Raw genomic sequence first — 18,181 nt, 5'->3', positions numbered from 1 at the left:
GCTTGTTTGTACTAATAGAAAGTCATTTCTTTAAAATCTTGTTGGCCATTTTGTTCTGGTGTTTAGATAGAATTTAAGGTACTACTGAAATATGGTTATAAAAAAATAAAATCAGGCATTTCAGAGCTGCAAAGTCTCATCTGTTTTACTGATTTCACACTCAGTGAAAGCAACACTACATGGTGTAATTCAGTTAGAAGAACAAAAAATCTGAAATAAAGGAAATAATATGAGATAGTGAGGGAAAATGGCAAAGATATAAACATTGGAAAATTACATGTATATATCCTTACACATATACATTTGTACTTAAGGAAGCTGAATCAAAATATTAGCTGAATCCAAATACCGAAATGTGTAGGTGAGAGAGAGACAGACAGAATGACAGAGCTTTTGAGAAATGTAAGTACTAAGAGTTGAGCCAAAGTTTGGGTCCTTTTACTAAAAGAGAGGAGGAATTAAAAAATTGTTCAAAATTATAAATGAGAATTCCTGTAATAACATGTAACTACCTAAAATTAGAAGTACAATGTATATGGTACAAAAACAGACACATAGACCAATGGAATAGAATAGAAACCCCAGAACTAGACCCACAAACGTATGGCCAACTCATCTTTGACAAAGCAGGAAAGAACATCCAATGGAAAAAAGACAGTCTCTTTAACAAATGGTGCTGGGAGAACTGGACAGCAACATGCAGAAGGTTGAAACTAGACCACTTCCTGACACCATTCACAAAAATAAACTCAAAATGGATAAAGGACCTGAATGTGAGACAGGAAACCATCAAAACCTTAGAGGAGAAAGCAGGAAAAGACCTCTCTGACCTCAGCTGTAGCAATCTCTTACTCGACACATCCCCAAAGGCAAGGGAATTAAAAGCAAAAGTGAACTACTGGGACCTTATGAAGATCAAAGGCTTCTGCACAGCAAAGGAAACAACCAACAAAACTAAAAGGCAACCAACGGAATGGGAAAAGATATTTGCAAATGACACATCGGACAAAGGGCTAGTATCCAAAATCTATAAAGAGCTCACCAAACTCCACACCCGAAAAACGAATAACCCAGTGAAGAAATGGGCAGAAAACATGAAAAGACACTTCTCTAAAGAAGACATCCGGATGGCCAACAGGCACATGAAAAGATGTTCAACGTCGCTCCTTATCAGGGAAATACAAATCAAAACCACACTCAGATATCACCTCATGCCAGTCAGAGTGGCCAAAATGAACAAATCAGGAGACTATAGATGCTGGAGAGGATGTGGAGAAATGGGAACCCTCTTGCACTGTTGGTGGGAATGCAAATTGGTGCAGCCGCTCTGGAAAGCAGTGTGGAGGTTCCTCAGAAAATTAAAAATAGACCTACCCTATGACCCAGCAATAGCACTGCTAGGAATTTATCCAAGGGATACAGGAGTGCTGATGCATAGGGGCACTTGTACCCCAATGTTTATAGCAGCACTCTCAACAATAACCAAATTATGGAAAGAGCCTAAATGTCCATCAACTGATGAATGGATAAAGAAATTGTGGTTTATGTACACAATGGAGTACTACAGGGCAATGAGAAAGAACGAAATATGGCCCTTTGTAGCAACGCGGAACTGAAGAGTGTGATGCTAAGTGAAATAAGCCATACAGAGAAAGACAGATACCATATGTCTTCACTCTTATGTGGATCCTGAGAAACTTAACAGAAACCCATGGGGGAGGGGAAGAAAAAAAAAAAAAAAGAGGTTAGAGTGGGAGAGAGCCAAAGCATAAGAGACTCTTAAAAACTGAGAACAAACTGAGGGTTGATGGGGGGTGGGAGGGAGGGGAGGGTGGGTGATGGGTATTGAGGAGGGCACCTTTTGGGATGAGCACTGGGTGTTGTATGGAAACCAATTTGACAATAAATTTCATATATTGAAAAAAAGTACAATGTATAGCTTTCAAACTGTAATTGTAGAAAACAAAACAAAAAAATCTTCTTTTCAGCTAATTTTTTATTTTTTAATTTAAATTTGTATTTTTAAATTCAGGTAGAATTAACATACAGAGTTACTTTAGTGTCAAGTGTCCAGTATAATGATTCAACAATTCTGTCCATTACTCAGTGTTCATCAGGGTGTGTTCTTAATCCCTTCACCACCTCCCTTTCAGCAACCACCAGTTTGTCCCTGTATTTAGGAGTCTGGGGTTTTCTTGTTTCTCTCCTTTTTATCTTTGCTCGTTTGGAAAACATGTAAATCTTCATCTAACAAAAAGAAGGCTGGACAGTCAAAAGTAAGCTATGAGAGGCAGGGTATCTTAATACATAATAAACCAGTCCTTCAGTAAAGTGGCAGTGATAATTCAAAAGTGTTAACATATTACCATACATCCACAGATTAACTCATCTCCTCAAGGATTAGATCAAATCACCATCTCCATAAGAAGACTCAAATGTACTCACAATAAATCTCATCTAAAACAAAATCATTAAACATGTTCTAAATCAATAAAGTGTGTCGGTCTGTGGTGCTATTATTATTATTTAGTGAAATTAGCTGCTAGCTATAACCAAAATTGAATATAAAACAAAAATGCTTTTATAAAGAAGTTATTTTTTTCTGTTTAAATAATTCGTTCACATATAAGATGCAGCACTTATGAACTACAATTGATCTAATCACATCTCCTTGAACTATGTAAGGCATAAGTCAATACATAATTGGAAACTTAATGCAACATTTGTAAGATCGAATCTGTGGATGCAAAGGAAATTTATTTATCAATAGACAATACATGGGTGCCTGGGTGGCTCAGTGGTTTAAGCATCTAACTGTTGATTTTGGTTCAGGTCATGATCTCATGTGTTTGAGGCCCACATGGGGCTCTGTGCTGACAGTGTGGGGTCTCCTTGGGATTCTCTCTCTCCTCTCTCTCTCTGCTCCTTCCATGTTCAGGCTTTCTGTCTCTCTCAAAGTAAATAAATAAACATTTTTTTGACGTTTATTTATTTTTGAGAGAGAGAGAGAGAGAGAGAAAGAGCATGAGCAGGGGAGGGGTAGAGAGGGAGACACAGAATCTGAAGCAGGTTCCAGGCTCTGAGTTGTCAGCACAGCTCAAACCTGTCAGCTCAAACCCAAGAACTGTGAGATCATGACCCGAGCTGAAGTTGAAGGCTTAACTGACTGAGCCACCCAGGCGCCCCAATAAATAAACATTTTTTTAAAAAAGGAGAAATGATACATGCTCAGAGTGATGTTACAGAAATGGTGACGTGGAGACCACAGACTCTGTCCCCCTGCAAAGATCAACAACTGGACAGCTACCCATGAACATAAACAGTGCTGGGAGAGTTCTGGAGTCTACTTGAGAAACGTCAGTCAGTAACACATTGGGTGTTGCTAATCACCAAAGAAATGCAAATCAAACCTGCCATGAGATATCACCTCACACCAGTATGGCCATTATCAGAGAAGAGACAACAATGCTGGTGAAGATGTAGAGAAAAGAAGATCCCGTACACTGTTGGTGAGAATATACCTTGGTGGAGCCAACTATGGAAAGCAATAGGGAGTTTTCCAAAAAAATTAAAAATGGAACTTCTAGATGTTCTGTTAATCTCACTTTTGGGTATGTATCCAAAGGAAATGAAAACAGGATCTTGAAGAGGTGTCTACACTCCCATGAACATATAGCCGAGACCTGGAAACAACCATATCCATTAATGCCCATCAACGGATGAATGGATAAAAAGATGTGGTACATTATCTATCTATCTATCTATCTATCTATCTATCTATCTATCTATCTATCTATCTTATTCAGTCATGAGAAAGAAAGAATTCCTGCCATGTGCAGGAACAAGGGTGGACCTTGAGGGCATTATACTAAGTGAAACAGATCAGACAGAGAAAGACAAATTAATAATGTATGATTTCACTTACGTGTGGAATTTTAAAAAGTGAAGCTCCTAGAAGCAGAAACAAAGAAGAGTAAAGTGGTGTTTAGCAGGGGCAGTGTGGCTGGGGGAAATGGGGAGATGATGGTCAAAGGGTACAAGGTTCCGGTTATAAGATGAATGAATTCTGGAGATGTAACGCAGAGCATAGTGATTATAGGGAATAATACTGTATTAAATCCTTGTAAGCTGCTTAGAGAATAGATCTTCAATATTCTCACCACAAATAAAGAGATGGTAATTATGTGATGTGAGGGAGGAGTTTGCTAAAGCCATGGTGGAGTCAATCAACACTTGTACACCTTACATTTTCACAACGTTTATTATCTGTGCTTTCACTCCACTGCACCTCCTTTCCCTTTCAGTCATCCTGTGACTTGAAGCTGAAGTGAGTCTTCCGTAGGCAGCCTATAGTTGGATGTTATTTCTATCCCTCAGTCATGCTGTCTTTTGATAATCCGTTTACGTTGGAAGTGGTTGCTGATATGTGAAGACTTACTACTGCCATTTAATTAGTTGTTCTGGTTGTTTTGTAGCTTCTTTCATCCTTTCTTACTCACATGAGGGGATAACAGGATCAGAAAGAACAGATTCACAGAATGTCATATATGAGGAATTTTGATGTAGAAATTCCACAGGAAAGGGGAGCTACTTTTTCATCATGAACTTTCTCAAAATCCCCTCACTGGGGGCCAAGAGGAGGCCAGGCATGCTAGTTACAGTTCAATCTTGGACCAAGACCCATAGGATGCCCACACTACCGTCGAATGGGTAGTGGTTGGATCCTATCTCTGAAGTAACCCTCATGTCCGTATTGATGACCTCCATCTCAGTTAAAAATTGTAGGGCAGAGGCCCTGTGACCTTTCAAACCAGATGTGAGTCTCACAAGACCCCAATTCTGCCTGCTCCCCACCAAGCCCAAGTCCAGACAGTGAATTTGGTCCTGGAGCACGACATGGGGGAGGGAGAACCGGGCCTGGGAGTCGGTCCAATTTCAGTTCTAGTTCTGCCTGTGCCTCTTGTAGAGGCTGTGTGATCTGGGTGAGACACTTCCCTTTCCTGAGTTCTGTAAATGGAAAGTTTCTTCCTTCTTTCCACCATCCTGGGAAACAACCAACGTTTAGTGAGTAGTTACCACATCTGCTCATGTCACCAACCACTGGAGATTCATGTTCTGTAGGAGGATGGTGTTGATAGCCAGCAGTGTTAACCCTCTGACCTTAATCTAACCACTGCGTGATGAGCCGATCTGCATTCCACGTGGTGTTGTGGGTTCTTGGGATCCACTCACACACTCCCTGTAACAAATACATTCATAGCTGAGTGGGAAGAGGCAGCGAGAGTTCTTTGTTGTTTTCAGGGCCTCAGAGGTTTGGGAAGTAGTCTTCTGTGTTCAGATGGGCTCAGTGAGTACATCCCAGGAGGACACATGTGTAATTATAACCTAGTGTGTGTGGTGTCTGGGGAAGGAGGAGGTGATCTGGGGTGAGTTTGCCTGTGGGGAGAAGCAGGCCCTGCCTGGTCATCAGCACGTGGAGTATCAGGTATAGACACGTGGGTCTCATGGGAGGAAGGTGGAGACAAGTGGGTGGGTTTTGTGCAGAGGAGGGTCGAGACAGGCATGTTTGGGATCATGAGAATAAAACAGTTCATCAAGGGGTGAGGTCTGGAGTGGGGACCAGAAGGAAGCTGATATGGTAACTCCAACATGATGTCTTGAGTCTTTGTGCTTTACTGTGGTGCTGGACAGGGTCATGGAAAGAGGGTTCCAGGGCAGAGCTGTCTGGACTGTCATCATGTGAGATGTGGGAGTGAGGAATTGAGAGGTGTCCCACACCTGCCTCGGTTGACAGGAGGACCCAATGGGGCTGTCACAGGCTGGGTGACCCCAAGAGAAGAAGGATGGGGAACACTTTTATAATACTGTTCACTGACTTGCAGAGGGAACCACCCCTGGATCTGAGCTTGGGTTTGTAGGTTTGTTTCTCTTTCACACTTTCTCTCTCTGACCTTGTCTTCCTGTAACAGCAGCACCTTCTCTCCATCAAAACCTGAGTCATTCCTGCCTCCTCACTGCCTCTTGTCCCCCAGACAATTAGCTCTTTGTCCAGACTGTGAATCCTGTCTTTCACTTGGTGCAAAGCACAAATTGGAGGCAATTAATGCATATTTTCGTTTTGTTTGTTCATCCATATATCTGTTGGTGGACATTTAGATTATTGACACTTTTTGTCTCTTGTGAGTCGTTTGTGAGCATACATGCATAACGGTGTGCTTGATGACTTGTATGCAATTCTTTTTTATTTCTGTTTTTCATTGTGGTCAGAGCACTTATCATGAGATCTACTCTCTTTGCAGGTTTCTGTTCCACTAACATATTGTTCGCTACCGGCATGTGGTTACACAGGGATTTCTAGAATTATCTATGTTGCAGAACTAAAACTTATGCCTAGAAGTGAAATTTCCTGGTTATATGGTAATTCTGGGTTTAACTTTTTAATGACCTGCCAAAGGGTTTTCCACAGTGGCCGATCCATTTCACATTTCCAAAAGCAAAATGTGAGGGTTCAGATTCCTCCACATCCTCAATGACACTTGTATTTTTTTCCAAATTATAGCCAATATAGTGGGAGCGAAGTCGTATCTCATTGTGCTTTTATTTGAATTTCCTAATGATGAATCAGCTGAGACTCTTTTCATATGCTTGCTGCCCATTTGTGTATCCTGTTTGTGAAAAAGTCTGTTCAAGCCACTTGACTAATTTTTTAAGTTGATTTTTTGTTTGTTTTTGCTGTTGAGTTAAAGGTGTTCTTTATATATTGTGAATACTACTCTCTGGTTAGATATTTGGTTTGTAAATATTTCTTACTATCTTATAGGCTGTCTTTTCCACTTTCTTTAATTTTTTTTAGTGTTTATTCATTTTTGAGAGAAAGACAGAATGTGAGTGGGGGAGGGGCAGAGAGAGAGGGAGACACAGAACTCGAAGCCGACTTCAGGCTCCTAGCTGTCTGCACAGAGCCAGATGCGGGGCTCGAACTCATGAACTGCGAGATCATGACCTGAGCCAAAGTCGAACGCTCAACCAACTGAGCCACCCAGGCACCCCTGTCTTTTCCACTTTCGACTGCACATATATATTTAATTTTGATGAAATTCAATTGATCTGTTTTGTTTCTTTTACTACTTATCTTTTTGGTGTGATATCGAAGGAACTGTTGCCAAGTCAAAGTTATGAAAGTTTAGTCTATGTTCTTCTGTCGGACTGTAGAACTTGAACTCTTATATCAATCCATTTACGGCTAATTTTTGTGTGTAATGTGTAAGGATCCAGCTTCATTCTCTTGCAGGTGGATATCCAGTTTTCCCAACAAATTCGTGGAAGAGATTATTCTTTATTCACTGACTGGTCTTGGTACCCTTGTCAAAAGTCAACTTATCAATTTATCATATGTATAGGTTTATATCTCATACTCCAAAAATGTTCCATGCATCAGTGTATCTGTGTTGATGCCAATAGCACCCTGTTTGATTACACTGTTTTTAGTAAGTTTGAAATCAAGAAGTGTGTTCTCCAACTTCACCCTTTTCTAGATTTTGGGCATTGTGAGTCTTTTGCAAAGTTTTTTAAACATGTTTGTTTATTTTTGAGAGAGAGCAAGCAGGGTAGGGGCAGAGAGAGAGGGAGACAGAATCTGAAGCAGGCTCTACGCTGACAGCAGTGAGCCCGATGTGGTGCTCCAACTCATGAACTGTGAGATATTGACCTGAGCAGAAGTCATACGCTGAACCGACCGAGCCACTGAGGTGCCCCCTTTTGCAAACTTTGCATTAAAGATTTGTCTTTTTCATTTCTGCTGAAACAGCCTTGCCTGGGAGAGTAGGTATCATCACTTTTACCACATCACTTCTTCCAAGCTGTGATCCTGGGATGCCATTCCATTGACTTAGGTCTTTTCAAATTTCTTTCAGCATATTAAAAAAAAAAAAAACCTAACATGTAAATATTGCACCTTCTCTGCTTAATTCATCCCTGTGTATATTGGGTTGCTTTTGTGATTGAATTATGTCACCCAAATGATACATTCAAGTCTTCATCCCAGGTACCTGTGAATACATGTTTTTTGGAAATAAGGTCTTCATAGATGTCATCAATAAGATAAGATCATATTAAATGAGGATAGAATAATCCTGGTTTTCATAATCTTACATTTTCACTCTCATGTTTGAACATAAAAATACACGATCATTTGCAATCTATTGGTGTATTTTCACAGATATAGAATGTACAATTTTGTACATCCTACATAGATCATAAGTTTTCTGTGTTTCCTCTTTTCTTGCCTGTGCATATAATCTGATGATGATTTTTGGTTAATATGAGTATCTCTTGTCAGTGTTCTTATGAATGAATTCTGGTATGTATGTATAATATTCTCTAAAGTTTGCAGTTCACAGCTACAAGAGCAGTAGTACACAGCTACTAAAGTTTGTAGTTCAAGCTACAAGAGATCACAGCTATGTGTCTCTCACTGTAAGGAGAGAAGTATAATCCCGTCTCTCAATTTCATGTAACTTGCATCCTACAAGTAATGTATTAGGTAGTGTGCTCACGTCCCTCTCCCATGATTGATATTATACTTTTTGTCTTTGCATCTCATCTGGATGTGCTGGAGCTTCGGTCTTGTGATTTCACTGAAACTGTGCCATAAACAGAAGTGGAAACAATTGTTACATTACACATCAAATACTGGGAAACACCAGTGCACTTTGGGGCCAGCAGAGTGGCATTAAAGGGATCCTATGTTGGCTTGTACTGTTTTGTGACATCAGTTCTGCACATGGCTCCCCATCGGGACCTCACAGTGGCACTTTGTTATTGCTCATGAAGGGAGAAGATACACCAGAGACACTGGTCAATGCCACAAATTAGCATTTTGCACAGTGGGTTTCTCAGAGGCAGTGCAGACCAGGTGATGGAAGTGAAGCGATGCATAGAAGTTGTTGGGTATTTTGTGGATTTATCTCATTCAGGCTGCGTCTTTTTAGCTGATTTATTATTCTTTAAAACAGCCTGCATTAAAACATGAATAGACACTTCTCGAAAGAAGACATCCAGATGGCCAACAGGCACATGAAAAGATGCTCAACATCACTCCTCATCAGGGAAATACAAATCAAAACCACACTGAGATATCACCTCACGCCGGTTGGAGTGGCTAAAATGAACAAATCAGGAAAATGTGGAGAAACGGGAACCCTCTTGCACTGTTGGTGGGAATGCAAACTGGTGCAGCCACTCTGGAAAACAGTGTGGAGGTTCCTCAAAAAATTAAAAATAGATCTACCCTATGACCCAGCAATAGCACTGCTAGGAATTTACCCAAGGGATACAAGAGTGCTGATGCATGGGGGCACTTGTACCCCAATGTTTATAGCAGCACTTTCAACAATAGCCAAATTATGGAAAGAGCCTAAATGTCCATCAGCTGATGAATGGATAAAGAAATTGTGGTTTATATATACAATGGAATACTACTTGGCAATGAGAAAGAATGAAATCTGGCCTTTTGTAGCAATGTGGATGGAACTGGAGAGTGTTATGCTAAGTGAAATAAGTCATACAGAGAAATACAGATACCATATGTTTTCTCTCTTTTGTGGATCCTGAGAAACTTAACAGAAGACCATGGGGGAAGGGAAGGAAAAAAAAAAGAGAGAGAGGGAGGCAAACCATAAGAGACTCTTAAAAACTGAGAATAAACTGAGGGTTGATGGGGGGTGGGAGGGAGGGGAGGGTGGGTGATGGGCATTAAGGAGGGCACCTGTTGGGATGAGCACTGGGTGTTGTATGGAAGCCAATTTGACAATAAACTCCATATTAAAAATAAATAAATAAATAAATAAATAAATAAATAAATAAATAAATAATTCATTTGATAATCTCAAAAAATAAAATAAAATAAGACAGCCTGCATTATCTGAACTGAAGGGATGGAGACCTCTTCATGGACCTCAAGGTACATGGTGATTAGAAGTGGAGGAAAATGGGTTATCTAAAACTGTGCCAGAGTGTGATGGTATATGGAGGTGTGGAGTGATATCTACAATGTGGGATATAAGCTGGTTTCAGCGAAAGGAGAAAGACAAGAGCCAGTCAAGACAACCCAACCACGGTTGGGAAGGAGAGTCCACAGTTTAATGGCAGAACAGTCTAGGCATTTTCCCTGTACATGAGCCATGAGTCCTCCTCCTCACAATGACGAGTGAGGAGTTCACACGGCACAGGGCCCACATACTATTGCAGAAATTCCCGGGCACACTAACTGTTGGCGTTGTTGTCTCTTGTGTTTACCTCCTGGCCTCATCTTGGATTCTCCTCTGACTGGAGTGATCCCGAAATAGTAGAATCCCAAGGACCACCAGAATCAAGCCAGCCATGCCCATGCGGATGAGATTCTCCACTGTGTAATCTTTGGAGTGGGAGTCTAGGAATTGAGGAAAAAAGAGGACACTGAGGTCAGGGAGACAAAAATTGTCCTGATGCTGGATGTCCACTCAGAGCACCCGCCTCTTCTTGACAAGACTTCACATTCCACACCAGTCCCATGACAGGTTCACCTACTCACCACTGTTGGGGTCTGACTTGTTCTGTGATGGGAGGATGGCATCAGCTGCTTTTGGGAACAAATAAAAAGTGGGGGGAAGATGAGAAGCTGAATGATCTCACACTTATCCCCTGGCCTGTGGGTTCTTCTATCTCCCCCACTTCTCATGATATAACTATTATGTAGTCCCTAAGCATACCCTCTGTTCTCATTGGATTATTTCTGTCTCCCTGTGTTTTGTGAATTGCAACTTTCTTCTGACTTTTTGGAGCAGAGCTTTGCTGTGCAGAAACACTTGAATCCCTGTATTCTCCTGTTCATTCTAGGTGCAGGACCATGCAAGGTAAGTTGTAGGTGTAAAAGCTTGCATTTATTCAACAACTGAGCACCCAGGATCCATGGATGAGGGGTTGGTTTTCACGGGAACCTGAATTTCAGGTGCACAGAAGGTTGAAACTCTGGGGCAGGTTCCCTTTCACTCTCTCTCCAGCAGCTTCCTTCCTCCAGGTCAGACTTTCAGTCTTCACTTGCAAATTCCTCATCCAGATGTTCTTTCATTAAATCATTCTTCATATAGGTAGGTATACTTACAGTGTGACACATATACACACATATGCAGATTCATAATAATTTCTAAATGGTGTTATCAACTTAGTGGGACATTAAATGGTATTTCTGCCTTGGATTGTGATTCTCTGTGAGTCTATGTATGCAGGTAGTTCTGAACAGTGTCACAGAGAAGGCCTCACTTGGAGGTGACATTTCAGCTTAATCCTTAATAGGAGAAGACTGATGGGAGTCACATGAGGACCAGAGAAGGTGAGTCACAGGCTTTGGGAAGAGCAGGTCCCCAAAAAGTTCTAAGCATGCTCTTCAGTAAGGAATGAAGCCATGTCTGTGGTTGTATGAGTGTCTAGAAGAGAACAGGGAGGTGGCATGTAGGGGCCTGGTGACACGAAATGGACCAGGTGTGACAACATAGATGAGGGAATTTCCATCATCACCATTATCATCACCATCATCACCATAATCACCATCACTGACATCATCAGCATCATTATCACCATAACTACAATCATGGTCATTACCACCACCATGTTCATCATCACCATCATCATCACCAGCTTCATCATCATCATAATTGGTATCATCACCTTCATTATCATCACCACCACCATTATCATCATATTCATCACCATTACCAGCATATTCCACATCATCACCATCATTATCATCATCATCATCATCACCATCACCACCATCATCACCATCACCACCGTCATCATCATCATGACCACTATCAAAATAACCACCATCATATTCAACATCATCACCATCATCATTGCTATCAACACCACCATCATCATGACTGTGACCACTGTCATAATCACCACCATCATATTCATCATCATCAATATTATTACCATCCTTCTCCTCCTCCTTCAATTCCTCCTCTTTCACTTCTTCCTACTTATCTCACTCTTTCCTTGTGTTTGTCTCTTTATCTGCCATGAAGAACTCTAGAAACTGCTGTAAGGGTTCAAGGAGAGAGGACTAATTATTTGATTTTTATCTTAAAATATAACCTCTCTTCTCTCCATATAAATGTCCAGAACCAAAGACATCACAGTCTTGATCTCAAAGTCGTAAGGAAGAGAAAATCAGTGGTGTTAGCAAACTGGGTGAGCAAAAAATTTAGGTAATCCTTCAACTATATTTTAACTGCTTTGACCTAAAAATGAAAAAAAAAATGATTTCAAAAAACAAAAACCAATTTCAGGTCACTGCTTTTTATAATCTCCATGTAAAAATTTTGAGTAAGCTTATATAATTTAGAAAGTAAGAATTAGGTGCCTGGGTAACTCAGTCAGTTAAGTGTCCGACTTCAGCTCAGGTCATGATCTCACAGTTTGTGAGTTCAAGCCCTATGTCAGGCTCTGTGCTGATAGCTTGGAGCCTGGAGCCTGCTTCAGATTCTGTGTCTCCCTCTCTCCATGCCCCTCTCCCACTTGCACTCTGTCTCTCTCTCTCAAAAATAAATAAACATTAAATTGAAAAAAAAAAAAGAATGAATGACATATGTCATCAGAGTGTTTGAATGATAGATGTCATAGAACAAGTCAAGAGCCTTCAGTGTATCTCACCATGGCCAAATTCAAGGAGAAAATATAATTGTTCATAAGATGTTCAGTTGTCTGGATAAAAATTCCTTGTTTGTTGTTTAAAAATTATTTTTTCCCTAATAAGCCCCTGAAGTAATGGAAAAATAAACTGAAATAGATAAGTCAATAATTCTATGCTTAGAAAATAGAAATTTTTGCTGTGTTTGCCTGAAAATAATTTGAGTGATAAAAGAAGGTATTTCCTTAAAAAGACCTTCACATCCATCTTAACATTTTACGTTGATATCGGTATCATGTGGTATTTAATGCAAATAGAATATATGTATAGTCTGGAAATTAAGAGGCGAGATTTCAATTTTCTTGTGATGGATGTAATTATTATCAGTAAGTCAGAAGGGCTCCATTGAAAAATAATTGACTTCTTAGAAATATAAAATAAAAATTATAGTAAATAACATTTAAAACCAAACAAATCCAAAATAGACAAATTTAAAAAAAGATTTTTAAAAAAGCAAACAGGTGACTAAATTACTCCTGGGAGCTGTGTGTGGCCCCACTTGGTCTCGGTTGTGCCCCGAGTAGCACAAAGGCCCCCAGGTCTGCACAGGGGGCATCAGAATGGTGCCCACAGGAGGGAAGGCTCTTCTCTAGGGGAGTGTCCCATGGAGGCTGACACCACGGTTCAGATTCTGAGATAGAGGCATCAGGAGGTGAGTAGGAGGCCTCTGTCTACTCATGATCATCCTCATTCACCCACGCCTCATCCAGCCCACCTAACTCTCATCTCCGCTGAAACTGCAGAATCAGGGACACCTGGTATGGAAGCCCCTGCTCTTTCCACCCTCTCCTGGGCTAGACTCTCCTCTTTGGAGGCCTCCAGATCCACACATTTGTCACTGTCTCAGGCTTTCCTAAAGGCTGGCTCTGAGCTGATGGAACTCAGAAAGGTCATCCATTCAGATGAGATTCTCTGCTGTGTAACCTTGGCTGTTTGAGGCTAGCGAATGTGGACAAAGTGATTGTTGTGATCAGGGCAGACTGAAATCATGCTGGGATGCCTGCGTGTCCACTGTGTCACCTGCATTCATTGACAGAATTTGAACCTGTCAGCCCAGTGCCATAATCAAGAATTTCTCCTCACTCATCTTCTTGGAGTCTGGCTTGTTTTGTGATGGGCTGAGGGTATCAACTACTCATGAGAGTCAAAAATAGAGTGTGGTTGAGAAGACATAGGAATGCATAAGTAATCTCTTCTCTCATGTCGAGGGAGTCCCTGAAACTAGCTAATGACAATCTCAATGCCTGGAGGGAAGCATCTCCAGCGTCTCATCTTCCATCTAATTAGGAGGCAAAAAATAAACATTTGAGGCTTCATTTTGCTCTAAGAATCAGGAGTGTGATGGAGTGAAAGTCTGGGTACCTTATCATTCCTTCACATCAGCCAGCTCCTTATCATCCCTGATTTGTGACTGTATTATTTCCAAAGCAGTTTTATTCTTTGACTATCAATTTATTCTTTTTGAAAATAAATGATGGATTCTACACCACACATCAGGCATTTTTCTAGGAGCGAGGATTACCATAACTCACATTGCTTCTAATTATTCAGTTTGTCATCTAGGTATGAAGACTGATAAGAAATGCAAAATAAAGATAAATGACAAAATAAAAATGCAGATGGACACATGAACAAAAATATAGAGATCTACAGATATGGGATAGCCTTTGATCAAATGACGACAGAAATATCAAGAAATGACAAGTACCACTCAGATGGGAGGAGAGAATAGGAAACATGAAATCTTATGAAAGATGTTTTGGAGGATGGCCTGATCCAGCTGACAATCGGGTGCTCACGGAAATTGGGGAGAAATCCAGCCTTTTCCTCCTTCCTTTCAAAAAATGTCAGTGGTTACTGAAGTCCCAAGAGAGAGGAATTCCACCGAATTTACTGACACCAAAGTTCAGAACCGATTTAGTCGTTTAAATTGGGGGTGGGATTCTGCCTTTGACAACTGAGAGAACAAACTCTCAGATCTGAATAGGATTTTGTCAATGTCTCAGTGAAGAGTGGCTGAACTGACACAACCTGCATTATGACTTCCAGTGAACCCCCATCCTCCTGACCAGAAAATGAGAGACGCCCCTACTCTGCCCTTCATATTGTGGACCTATTTCCATAGGTGCCATGATCCTCTTAGTTTCTAGATATCAGCACCAAGGACAGAGGCGGAGTCTGCTCTTTTCTCTGCACTCAAATGGGCTTCTTCTCCCTCATGCATTTCCTCTCACACTGACTACCACCCAGTGGGCACCAATGAGCTCAATGCTGCTGCACACATGAGGCCCCTCCCTTCACTTCCCGCCTCCCCTGGCCCCAGGTCCTGTGGGAACGGCCCCTCTGTAAATATTCGAAGTGCAGAGGAAAAGCAAAGTTCAGCCTAGGACTAGGGAGGCTGTGTTTCCTCTAGGCTAAGAAGATTCTCTCTAGGCTAAGGACAATCTGAGGATTGTCCATGGGGGTGACACTCTGCAGACTCCTAATGCTGTCTGGAACAGGAAGGAGGCTGTGGGTTGTGGTCCTCATGTCTCCCTCAGCACCACTGCTCTGCTCAAAGCTCATCCTTTAAACTCTTCAGTCTCCTCCCTGCAACCACCGGGTGCTGCCCCATCCCTCTTGTGGCGGTAACACATGGAGACGGCATGGGGCTCCCCATCTTTTCCATCCCCTGTGGGGAGGGATCACCTGGTGGCTGATCCCCCTGTTACTCCTCCTCCCCATCCCATCCCAAAGCTGTCTCGTAACAGGGCAGTGACCCAAGTGTCTGGGTCCAAAATGGACACAGAGTCTGTGTTCCTCACCTGAGACCAGCAGCTCCAGGGGGTCACTGGGGTGTGACAACAGGTAGGGAGAGGTGCTGGATGAGGCGTAGCACCTGTAGGTCCCCTCATGGTCTGAGGTCGCAGGACTCATGTTGAAGTTGACCTGATAAGGTGCAGTTGTGTCCTGCAGACGAATGTGCTGGGGAGGAGCAGGTGACCCCTCCTTGGACAGGTAGAAGGTGTTGAGCCAGATTTCCGAGTGACACTGCAGGGTCACATTCTCTCCCCAGGACACTGAGGGCCCCGGCTGGGCCGAGAGGGACGGTTTCCTGTATTGGCCTGTGGGAGGAAAATTCATGACCTATATAGATCTGCTTCCCCCTTCACACACCCTTGACCCTGAGCTGGGTGGTGACTGTCCTCTCTGCTGGGACTCTGTGTGCCCCGTCTCAGTTCCTCTTGTCTCTCTGATGGGTGTCCTTTGTTTCCTTGGCCTTCACTGTCCCTTTCTCTGTCCCTGTTCCTAGACTCCATCTCACCGTCTGCTCCTTATCCTCTACCTGGACCCGCTCACCCCTAGCGGTGACCATGGCCCCAACACCCTGAGCAGACAGAAATATGGGGAGTGGGTCTCTCACCTGTGATGAAGATGTCCAAGGGGACACTGGGGGCCGACCACGTGGAGGAGAGGTTGTGTCCACCATAGCATCTGTACTGGCCCCCGTGGGTGGGGGTCACACAGCCCAGGGAGAAGTTGGGGCTGGGCTGCCCATCTAGACACATAGGAGGTGTGAGCCCCTCATCCTTCATCAGAGCGAATGTGTCAAATCCAGCCTCAGAGTGACACTGGAGGGTCAGGTTGTCTCCAGGCTGCACCAGCGAGCCCAGCTGGGCTGAGAGGGTGGGCTCCCTGTAGGCGCCTAGACGGGAGGGGACAGAGGCACCAGGGGATGCACACCCCACGTTGGCCCCAGGGCCTGAGGCGAGGCTCTCATGAGCACCCCCCCTCCACCATAGCTTCTATGTGTCGTCTGACTTCAGGAGGCCAGTGCCCCACCCACTTTCTATCACCCCCAGGGCTCCACTGGGCACTCGGCTTAGGTCAGTCATTTGGGCCCAGGAAGTAGGTGGGGCAGGGCAGGGGCCCCTCACCTGTGACCTGAAGGTGCAGAGGGTCACTGGGGAGTGACCACACATACGGGTAGGAAGCTGGAGAAACGTAGCACCTGTAGGTCCCCCCATGGGAGGTGCTCACGGGGCCCACAGGGAACAGTGCCTGCCTCTTCTCACGAGGGAACTTCAATTCCAGGTGTCGGGGCGCGTCAGCTCCCCCCTCCTTCAGCAGACGGAAGGTTTGCCATGGAAGTGGTGAGCTACAGGAGAGGGACACGTTCCCTCCTGAGGCCACCACAGGGCCTGGGATGGCTGAGAGGGAGGGTGGGTTGTACACTCCTGAGGGAGAAGGAGGGGCAGTGTTAAAGGGGCCATCGCCCCACGTACCCCAGTGTGGACAGTGAGCGAGAGTCCCCTGAGGCCACACTCTGTTCCCTTCCACCTGGAGGAGGGGCCCCAGGGGAGGGGCCAGCTTCTGCCTTACCTGTCACCACCAGGGGCAGGAGGTCACTCCGCTGTGACCAGCCGTTCCTGCTGTGATATTGACACTGGTATCGCCCTGCATTGTACGGACTTATGAATCCAAGGGAGAAACTGGCCTTGTCGCTGGACTCCTGTGAGATCTCCGTGAACGTGGGTTTAGAGACCCTCTCTTTATACAGATAGTAGACATCAGCCTGCAGAGAGGCCTGACACCAGATGGTCACAGGGGTCCCCCTGGTGACATTGGGGCTGGGGTCAGCCCTGATGGAGGGTTTGGGAAGGTACCCTGGAAAGGAGTCAGATGGGGAATTGCAAGGGTGCCCTTCTCCCCTGTTTCCCACCTGTCACCCCAAGGCCCCTCCCGGACTGGTCACCATCAGCCCAGACCCTCTGTGCCCCCCAGCTGCCCAGCGGGTTGTTGGGTGGAAACAGGAGGTCTGGGGAGCACTCACCTGCCTGTACCTGGTCCCATGGACCCCGACACAGCCCTGGAAGAGAGTTCCCGTGAGAGTGTCCCCCCACCCGCATGTAGCTGTTCCAGGCCCAGTCAGGTCCAATGACCACGGGGGTCACTCTCTGGCCCCCAGAAGTCCTGCCCCCAACATGCCTCCCAAGTCCTGAGGTCTCTCAGGGCCCAGGGCCTGGGGGCAGGGCGGGAGCCACCCATCCCTCCTCTTGTCCAGAAAGCTCACCGAGACACAGAAGGACGGTGAGGGTCTGGGTCCTGACGCTGCCTCCCATGGTCCCAGCGGTGCAGACAGCTTAAAAGTCCTCAGAGTCCACAGGACAGACACATGCACAGGGTGTGACATGGCCCAGGCTCTGTGGTCCCCATCATGGGTTCCTCACGAGAGGCCTTACAGGAAGGGGAACACCCCCTCCGGGGCCTTGCTCTGCTCTCCCTGAAGGACGCCCGACAGCAGAGGCCCTGCGACCTTTCAGACCAGATGTGAGTCTCACCAGACCTCACGCGACCCTGCCGCTCTGCCTGTTCCCCGCCAAGCCCAAGTCCAGAGAGTGACTCTGGTCCCAGAAGCCAAGGTCCGGGAGGGTGGGCCGGACCTGGGAGCCGGGCCAATTTCAGTTCCAG

At 44.2% G+C, this 18,181-nt stretch overlaps 1 protein-coding gene across 5 annotated transcripts; it reads right to left on the bottom strand.

Moving 5' to 3' along the window:
• Window positions 1-10,113: 10,113 nt before the first annotated feature.
• LOC123578604 (leukocyte immunoglobulin-like receptor subfamily A member 6) lies at window positions 10,114-18,181 on the bottom strand. Of its 5 annotated transcripts, none has more exons than XM_045441573.1 (8): window positions 17,784-18,181; window positions 17,544-17,579; window positions 17,093-17,377; window positions 16,648-16,947; window positions 16,134-16,415; window positions 15,535-15,834; window positions 10,571-10,615; window positions 10,114-10,429 (listed from the first exon to the last, which is right to left on the bottom strand). In XM_045441573.1, the coding sequence occupies exons 1-8, from the start codon at window positions 17,830-17,832 to the stop codon at window positions 10,293-10,295; spliced, it is 1,434 nt and encodes a 477-aa protein (XP_045297529.1). In that variant the 5' UTR covers window positions 17,833-18,181; the 3' UTR covers window positions 10,114-10,292. The 5 variants fall into 5 exon arrangements, with proteins under 5 accessions (XP_045297529.1, XP_045297528.1, XP_045297532.1 ...); XM_045441572.1 differs by having other exon boundaries at window positions 10,571-10,618; window positions 17,784-18,180; XM_045441576.1 differs by lacking the exon at window positions 10,571-10,615.

This window comes from Leopardus geoffroyi, chromosome E2 (assembly GCF_018350155.1).
Source record: "Leopardus geoffroyi isolate Oge1 chromosome E2, O.geoffroyi_Oge1_pat1.0, whole genome shotgun sequence".
Lineage (NCBI taxonomy): Eukaryota > Metazoa > Chordata > Mammalia > Carnivora > Felidae > Leopardus > Leopardus geoffroyi.
Note: the sequence above shows the minus strand (reverse complement) of the source record. Positions and strands in the feature narration are given on the sequence as shown.

Coding starts and splice junctions, on each gene's coding strand:
- LOC123578604 (XM_045441572.1), bottom strand. CDS start 17,832: ATGGGAGGCAGCGTCAGGACCCAGACCCTCACCGTCCTTCTGTGTCTC. Junction 17,580..17,783: donor CACCGTCCTTCTGTGTCTCG/GTGAGCTTTCTG, acceptor ACTCTCTTCCAG/GGCTGTGTCGGGGTCCATGG. Junction 16,948..17,092: donor CCTGCCCCTGGTGGTGACAG/GTAAGGCAGAAG, acceptor CTTCTCCCTCAG/GAGTGTACAACCCACCCTCC.